Genomic DNA, 9956 nt, shown 5'->3' with positions numbered 1-9956 from the left:
CTGATACATGCCTCAGTGACAGAAGGCGACTGTGTGTGTGTGTGTGTGTGTGTGTGTGTGTGTGTGTGTGTGTGTGTGTGTGTGTGTGTGTGTGTGTGTGTGTGTGTGCATTTCATGTCATGAAAGGTGCTATACAAATAAAGTTTTATTATTATTATTATCACCGATTACACCGTAACACCACCATCACCAATTACACCGTAACACCACCATCACCGATTACACCGTAACACCACCATGCTGGCGTGAGCCAGTGTGAGTCAGGGAGTGGCCGAGATTTTGGATAAAAATGTTAACCAATCGTCACAAGCTGTGAGCTTGTAGATCTGCTATTTTTCAATAGCTAAAGCATAACACCAAAAGGGGTTCCCGCCCCAAAATGGGTTTTAAACATGGGCTTAAAATATGTGAAAGGGGCAAAAATGTGTGAGCTTGTAGATCTGCTATTTTCACAGCACTTGGAACTCTTACATTCCAAGTGCTTTGTGGGGGTCCCCACAGTTCACATGTGAATGTTTTGGGTGGTCCTCAGTTCACATGTGAATGTTTTGGATGGTCCTCAGTTCACATGTGAATGTTTTGGGTGGTCCCCAGTTCACATGTGAATGTTTTGGGTGGTCCCCAGTTGACATGTGAATGTTTTTGGGGAGTCACGGCCTGAAAAGGTTGAAAAATGAGAATCACTGAGGTAGATGACAGATAAGACTCTGCAGGGGGACCAGTTCTGTTGGATCACATCAAATAACGCAGTTGTTTCCTGGTGTATTGTGTCTGTAATGTCTTGACAGGTTTCCTGAAGACCAGAGATGAGACGCCGTGAGGAGAGAGAGGAGGAGGGAGCTGACAAACATCTCATCCACAGAGAAGAGATGAGTCGCCGTGAGGTGAGAGAGGAGGAGGGAGCTGACAAACATCTCATCCACAGAGAAGAGATGAGTCGCCGTGAGGTGACAGAGGAGGAGGGAGCTGACAAACATCTCATCCACAGAGCAGTGTCTCCAACAACCAGCTACATGTCTATGAAGAGTCTATACTCGTCTCTACCTCCTGACTTCAGTGATGAACCTGGACCTCCTGATGCTAAGTATGTGAATGCACCTATAAATATACACTATAATATGTGTACAGTATTTGTGTACATTATGCAACATATATGTTTAAAATATCACTTGTTATTGTACTGTATATTTAGTAAGATTGTATGGTTTCTATTTGATTAATATTTTATTTTATTTAAGTGTCATGCAATGGCAAGAGACGAAACAAAAAGCTCTTTAGAAACCCTTTAACTAACTTCTTCATTCACACAAACATTTATGTTATTCCAGACGTCTGTACCACAGAGCAGAGTCTCCAACTCCCAGCCTTCTGTCTATGAAGAGTGACTTTTCTAAAGACATTCCTCTTAACTTCAGGGATGAATCTGGACCTCCAGATACACAGTATGTCAATCCTCCTGTACAATATACACACTATAACACTACTGTACAATATATACACTATAACACTGTACAATATATACACTATAACACTGTACAATATAGACACTATAACACTGTACAATATACACTATAACACTGTACAATATATACACTATAACACTATACAATATATACACTATAACACTATACAATATACACTATCACTATACAATATACACTATAACACTACTGTACAATATATACACTATAACACTATACAATATACACACTATAACACTATACAATATACACTATAACACTGTAGTCTTTGCATACGCATGTAAGGTCGTCAGGGCTAGGGCAAGTGCTACGGGCCATGATGGAGTTGTTATCATATAGAATAGGATAACAATAGTAGCCTATGACTGGTAGAACATGGGTGCAATTTGGAAGGAATAAAAACACTTTTCTTTCTTTATTTCTGTGTGATGAAAATACAAACGATGAAGACATATGTTTGGGCAGACTCTTGCTGGAGCCTCATTCATTCAATGTCACTTTGACCAAGCTTCCACCTCTTGGTTCTCCAACATCTCAATGTCACTAAAAACTAAACTTCAGACCTCCCAAAACAACTTAACACATATTGAATAAATTGACTTATTTGTTTCTATGATTCCAGACGTCTGTACCACAGAGCAGAGTCTCCAACTCCCAGCCTTCTGTCTATGAAGAGTGACTTTTCTAAAGACATTCCTCTTAACTTCAGGGATGAATCTGGACCTCCAGATACACAGTATGTCAATCCTCCTGTACAATATATACACTATAACACTATACAATATATACACTATAACACTATACAATATACACTATAACACTATACAATATACACTATACAATATACACTATAACACTATACTGAATCTGGACCTCCAGATACACAGTATGTCAATCCTCCTGTACAATATATACACTATAACACTATACAATATACACTATAATTAATCTGGACCTCCAGATACACAGTATGTCAATCCTCCAATAGCCTACAATTCAAGGTTCAATGTTGTACTTTATTTTTCATCCTGTGTACACTACAGGTACATAAGAATAAAACTTTATTGTTCCATCTTGTGTACACTACAGGTACATGAGAGTAAAACTTATTTTGGTTTCAGACAATGCAGCAGCATTATATACACAACATTTCATAACACAACCATGTGATCTCATGCTAAGTTATACAAATTCCATAACAAGACATAACATCTAATAATGTATCAACCCTGTTCAAAGTTCATCTACAGATTGTAAGTTACTGTGTGAGCAGTTTGTGAATGGAGTGGTACAAATCACAGTGTGGTGTTCAGTAGACAGGCTGGCTGCTTGTGTGAATGTACAGTATGTGTACAGTATGAGTACAGTATGCCACAAGCTATGTTTAAACGATCACCTGTTATTGTGTTGTATATTTAGTGAGATTCTATATTTCTGTGGTAACTTGAATACTGAAGGTTACAGTACAAAATGATGCTTGTTGTTTATTTCCCAAGTGAGGAACACAGACTGGAAGCTCTATCGCCACATAATAAAGTCACTTCCTCCAAGCTGGTGCTTTCCTGTTAGACCAGAGCCATAGAGTAAGACAGAGTTACGACATTGAGGGGGCAGAAAGCTGAGTCCAGTGCATTCTGCCAACTCCCGGTCCAGGACTTTGTCACTGTTCGCTATGCTCTTCACCAATAGAAGTCTAGACGTAGAAGATTGGACTGAAGCCCCATGAAGTGAACGGAGTTGTCGTAACTCTGTCTTACTCTATGGCTACTACTGACTGCCTAGTCCTAGTCTGGTGTACTTGCGCCCCCTCTTGGCCAGGCCCTGTAATAAAACAATAAGTCACAAGAGGTCTCAGGTTACCATGAATTTTACAATGGGTGAGAGGCATAGTGAGACATGAGCACATCGAGTGTCTCCAATCAGAATCAAGTATTGGGACTATAACCGTTTTAGAACTACAATGTTTACATGCCTAGTAAAACCACAACATAACAATTTATATTATGTTTTTGGACATTTTATTCAGTTTACTTGTTGCTGCAATGCTGTGAGATGAAAGTAAAATATGTCTTTTGGAAGTACAATGGAATGTAACAATACAAAATACAAAACTAATTGACAATGTCATTCACACAAACAATTTCTATGATTCCAGACGTCTGTACCACAGAGCAGAGTCTCCAACTCCCAGCCTTCTGTCTATGAAGAGTGACTTTTCTAAAGACATTCCTCTTAACTTCAGTGATGAATCTGGACCTCCACATACACAGTATGTCAATCCTCCTGTACAATATATACACTATAACACTGTACAATATACATTATAACACTATACAATATACACACTATAACACTATACAATATACACTATAACACTGTAGTCTTTGCATACGCATGTAAGGTCGTCAGGGCTAGGGCAAGTGCTACGGGCCATGATGGAGTTGTTATCATACAGAATATGTTAACAATAGTAGCCTATGACTGGTAGAACATGGGTGCAATTTGGGAGGAATAAAAACACTTTTCTTTCTTTCTTTCTGTGTGATAAAAATACAAACGATAAAGACATATTTTTGGGCAGACTCTTGCTGGAGCCTCATTCATTCAATGCCACTTTGACCACGCTTCCACCTCTTGGTTCTCCAACATCTCAATGTCACTAAAAACTAAACTTCAGACCTCCCAAAACAACTGAACACATATTGAATAAATTGACTTCTTTGTTTCTATGATTCCAGACGTCTGTACCACAGAGCAGAGTCTCCAACTCCCAGCCTTCTGTCTATGAAGAGTGACTTTTCTAAAGACATTCCTCTTAACTTCAGGGATGAATCTGGACCTCCTGATACACAGTATGCCAATCCTCCTGTACAATATACACACTATAACACTTGTGTGGGTTAACGTGATTATTGCCACGACAGGGATGCGGTCAGGAACGAGACGGAGTGGAGTTCCGCAAGTATCACTGAAGTGGCAATAATCACGTTAACCCACGCCCTCAAGTGTAATACTGCAATTCTACCACAGTTACCCTTAAAACTAAGAAAATCGCTGAAAGAATATATATTTTTAATGACAGATGTAGTCACTACGACCACAAATGTACCAATAAACTAGCTAGCCTAGCCACCCAGTTTACTATAGCGCTGTGGGAGAACAGAGCGGCTGAATTCTTTGTTTTGATTGGGTGGTGAACGGTGCTGGTTTAACCACCGGCTAGAAGGCTGTTTCAACCAATCAGATTGCTTCCTCGAAACGACCTGTGGTAGAATATACAGTATAACACTATACAATATACAGTACACACTAAACACTATACATTATATACACTGTGGGCCAGATTCAAACGCCGTTTACGCTCATATCGTGAGCGTACAGACATTTAGGAGCATTCCCACGTTGCGTGTGGAATTCATCATTTGAACTTGCCGTGACGTTGGCGGACGTTGGTCGTAAAATCCACTCATTTCCTCGTCAGCTCAGAGGGTGGTGTACCAGTGATCAGAGGGTGGTGTGATCAGAGGGTGGTGTACCAGTGATCAGAGGGTGGTGTTCCAGTGATCAGAGGGTGGTGTACCAGTGATCAGAGGGTGGTGTACCAGTGATCAGAGGAGGGTGTACCAGTGATCAGAGGGTGGTGTACCAGTGATCAGAGGAGGGTGTACCAGTGATCAGAGGAGGGTGTACTAGTGATCAGAGGGTGTACCAGTGATCAGAGGGTGGTGTTCCAGTGATCAGAGGGTGGTGTTCCAGTGATCAGAGGGTGTACCAGTGATCAGAGGGTGGTGTACCAGTGATCAGAGGGTGGTGTACCAGTGATCAGAGGAGGGTGTACCAGTGATCAGAGGGTGGTGTTCCAGTGATCAGAGGGTGGTGTACCAGTGATCAGAGGAGGGTGTACCAGTGATCAGAGGGTGTACCAGTGATCAGAGGGTGGTGTACCAGTGATCAGAGGAGGGTGTACCAGTGATCAGAGGGTGTACCAGTGATCAGAGGGTGGTGTACCAGTGATCAGAGGGTGTACCAGTGATCAGAGGGTGGTGTACCAGTGATCAGAGGGTGTACCAGTGATCAGAGGGTGGTGTACCAGTGATCAGAGGGTGGTGTACCAGTGATCAGAGGAGGGTGTACCAGTGATCAGAGGGTGTACCAGTGATCAGAGGGTGGTGTACCAGTGATCAGAGGAGGGTGTACCAGTGATCAGAGGGTGTACCAGTGATCAGAGGGTGGTGTACCAGTGATCAGAGGAGGGTGTACCAGTGATCAGAGGGTGGTGTACCAGTGATCAGAGGGTGGTGTTCCAGTGATCAGAGGAGGGTGTACCAGTGATCAGAGGAGGGTGTACCAGTGATCAGAGGGTGGTGTACCAGTGATCAGAGGGTGGTGTTCCAGTGATCAGAGGGTGGTGTTCCAGTGATCAGAGGGTGTACCAGTGATCAGAGGGTGGTGTACCAGTGATCAGAGGGTGGTGTATCAGTGATCAGAGGGTGGTGTTCCAGTGATCAGAGGGTGGTGTTCCAGTGATCAGAGGGTGGTGTTCCAGTGATCAGAGGGTGGTGTACCAGTGATCAGAGGAGGGTGTACCAGTGATCAGAGGGTGGTGTTCCAGTGATCAGAGGGTGGTGTACCAGTGATCAGAGGAGGGTGTACCAGTGATCAGAGGAGGGTGTTCCAGTGATCAGAGGGTGGTGTACCAGTGATCAGAGGGTGGTGTTCCAGTGATCAGAGGAGGGTGTACCAGTGATCAGAGGGTGGTGTACCAGTGATCAGAGGGTGGTGTACCAGTGATCAAGGCATGTGTATATTTATTCAGAATGCTTTAGTCTTCATCCTGAATCAGTTAATAGTCCCAACGTCACCCAAAATTCAAATGATGAATTCCACACGTAACCTGGGGATGCTCGTAAATGTCTGTACGATAGATAGATAGGTAGGTAGGTAGGTAGGTAGGTAGGTAGGTAGGTAGGTAGGTAGATAGATAGATAGATAGATACTAGATAGATAGATACTAGATAGATAGATACTAGAAAGATAGATATTCTTCAAATAAAGCATAATTATTATACACATGGTACAGTGGACAGTGGAAAACAAATGAGACAAATATGTTAACTATAACTGAAAATAACTGATCTACAAGCTCACAGCACAACTCTCTGTGATGTGTTGTTGAGCTTGTAGATCAGCTACCTTCGGTGCGCGACATCAAACAAATATATAATGAATTGAATCCACGTGATAATCACGCAAACATCTTCTATGATTCCAGAAGTCTGAGATATACATATACAGTCTGTATCTCAGAGCAGAGTCTCCAACTCCCAGCCTTCTGTCTGTGAAGAGTGACTTTGTGCGTGCGTGCGTGCGTGCGTGCGTGCGTGCGTGCGTGCGTGCGTGTTTGCGCACACAGTTAGTTAGTATCGGCAAATGTCGGATTATTGCCCGTCGGAATCTTGGCGCGTCAGAAAAAAGACCTGCACCCACTATTATATGTATTCATGTCCACAGAGAGAGGTGCGTTGTGACCGAGGCTGATCAGACACCTGGACTGAAGACACCCAGTCAAACCACACCTGGACTGAAGACACCCAGTCAAACCACACCTGGACTGAAGACACCCAGTCAAACCACACCTGGACTGAAGACACCCAGTCAAACCACACCTGGACTGAAGACACCCAGTCAAACCAAACCTGGACTGAAGACAAGTAAGAATTGAAACTTCATGCTAATAAATTGAACACTTAAGGCCTGGGCTGAGTCCACACAAACACAGAAACGCATTGAACACAGAATAAAATCACTGCAGTTGCAGGTTTCAATTGTAGGTGATATTATATTTGATTTTATATTTACACTTATGAGGTCATATTTTAAGGAAGGAATAAGTACCGCATTTTAAAAGCCACCTAAATTGTGAGTGGAAGTGGAACATGTTTCTTTCATTGTCTGTCATTTCACACTATGTGGTAAATCTCCAAATCCCGACTCTCGACTTTTCTCTCCATATAATAAAAGAATGATAGACACTTTACCATTGCTCTGGAGACTTGGCAAGTCCTGCACATAAAATAATAGCAGAGTCAGACCTATAGAAGTCCACAGTGAGCTTGTAGAGTGGCTATATTTTCGAGGTGTAATAAATGTCACGTTATAATGTAGGCTAAAAATGGGGCACGGTGGCACAGTTGGTAGTGCTGTCGCCTCACAGCTAGAAGGTCCTGGGTTCGATTCCCGTTCGGGGCGCTGTGGGTGTTGGCGGCATGTTTCCTCCTCCGTGTCATCAGTGCCCATACCCGAAGGCGGGGTTGGCCAAAGGGCCTTTCTGTGTGGAGTTTGCATGTTCTCCCCGTGTCCCCTAGGGTAGGTACCCTCACATGTTCTCCCCGTGTCCCCTAGGGTAGGTACCCTCACATGTTCTCCCCGTGTCCCCTAGGGTAGGTACCCTCACAAAAACATGCAGTAATCCTGGTCACTAAACTGCCTCCCCCTGGCCAGCCGGGGCGCCTGATGGAGGGGAAAGGAGCTGGTTGGAATAACGTGTTCCTTCCACGCGCTACGTCCAACCAGGGAAACTCCCCCCTGTCAGGTGTAAAGGAGCAACTTGGACACTCAGGCATGAAGGAAGCATGAGTTCAAGTCCGTTGCTCTCCCCTTGTCCCCCATATATGGGGACTAGGTTTGTGGAGGGTGTGTAGAGCCCAGGATCACATTAGATGATTGACACAGGAGGGGTGAAAAATGGGTTACAAAATCGTGGGATAAAAAATATATAAAATTCACACGCACACATTGTCTGCATGCAGGCACAGTGACAATGGAATGCAGTCAAGGGTACACCCTTTATTACCTAAACAGGAGAGAGATGTGCCATATATGAGCCCTTTATTACCTAAACAGGAGAGAGATCTGCCATACATGCGCACGGCGACCCACTGTATACTTTCTTCTCACCAACCACGCTATTTGATGCTATTGCATTCACACCTCTCTCTCTCTCTCTGCACCCTCTCTCTCTCTCTCTCTCTCTCTCTCTCTCTCTCTCTCTCTCTGCACCCTCTCTCTCTCTCTCCCCCTCCATAACCATGACATGGAGAGCAAAACATGGCAGGAGATGATAGTTTCCCATGGCTATGCAAACACCACGCATAGACTTGTTGTTGGTGTAGGCTACTGTGCAATGGCATTTGTCCTGGGTCCTTATTGGTAGGTTAAGATCCACAGTATCTGTAGTACCTATTGTTAAGCTTCGCACTCGGCACAAATACAAATGAAATCACCAGTCCGCACTGGACTAGGCTGATATATGTATTATTGGATGCAGCAGAGCAGAGCCTTTGCTCGCTGCAGTTGGTGCAACATATGATACGTTTTAAAGTTGTTAACAGTGATATATAAACATGAACAATCGGATAGATATCTGTGTAGTTTCCATGCAGGCACAAGCTGCATTTCTCACCTAATTATAGTAAAAACTAGAACTGCACTCTGTCGAGTGCATACTTGCTTGCGCAGAGCGCGCAAGTACTTTCGACCGCTGTAAACTGTCAAATCTCAGTAGGCCTATATCTGTGAAGGAACGTTTGAAATGTATAATTATTAGATGTAACTATTTGCTACCTACCTACTTTATGCATATAAACACCTAGTATTATTAAGTATGGTTCAAGTTTCTATCTATATAAGAAATACAGTTTTATCGATAGATATATTCTGGATCCCTTTTTAGTTTTTTAAAGAAAAATAAATCATTGATATGTGATGAAAAAAATTGTATATAAACTGAATTAAAATATGTTATACAGTATAATTATTCTGTAAACTGTGGAATCTCAGTATTTCTGTGAAGGAACGTTTGAAATGTCTAATTATTAGGTGTAACTATTTGCTACCTATCTACTTTATGCATGTAAACATAAACACCTAGTATTATTAAGTATGGTTGACTAGCTCTAAATGATGACGTAAGACATATACGTATACATATACATATACTATATAGAGTATGTAGTTGTAAGTTGATTAGCGGTATACTGTGGTTACTTTGCGCCAAAAACCGTGACAGCCAACCCGCCATTTGATGTTTATGCAAATAAAACAGCAGATTTGTGCCTGGTTTGCTGGGACCAGATTACACAAATTACCATATTTCTTACGTCATCATTGAGAGCTAGTCATACATATACACACCACTACTCTGGTCCCAGCAGTTAAGGCACAATTTGCTATTTTATTTTACTGATTATGTATATAGTATACGTATGACTAGCTCTAAATGATGACGTAAGACATATGGTCATTTATGTGATCTGGTCCCAGCAAACCAGGCACAGATTTGCTGTTTTTTTGTCACGATGAACGAAGACCGAAATTATTACTTGCGCGCTCTGCTTGCGCAAGTAACTAGAACTGCACTCTGTCGAGTGCATACTTGCTTGTTGCACATTAGTAGGCCATAAATGGCCTACTAGT

General features: G+C 42.5%; 1 protein-coding gene across 1 annotated transcript; it reads left to right on the top strand.

Annotated features, from left to right (window-relative positions):
- Positions 1-869: 869 nt before the first annotated feature.
- LOC310874096 (uncharacterized protein) lies at positions 870-7203 on the top strand (the record flags this gene model as incomplete). Its single annotated transcript, XM_083786771.1, has 5 exons — positions 870-1084; positions 1329-1442; positions 2104-2217; positions 3637-3750; positions 6993-7203. The coding sequence occupies 5 exons, from the start codon at positions 870-872 to the stop codon at positions 7201-7203; spliced, it is 768 nt and encodes a 255-aa protein (XP_083642897.1).
- Between the last annotated feature and the right edge of the window lie 2753 nt (positions 7204-9956).

The sequence above is a fragment of the Protomyctophum parallelum genome (assembly GCF_964188405.1).
Source record: "Protomyctophum parallelum genome assembly, chromosome: 17".
NCBI lineage: Eukaryota > Metazoa > Chordata > Actinopteri > Myctophiformes > Myctophidae > Protomyctophum > Protomyctophum parallelum.
This window is presented reverse-complemented; position numbering and strand designations above follow the sequence as displayed.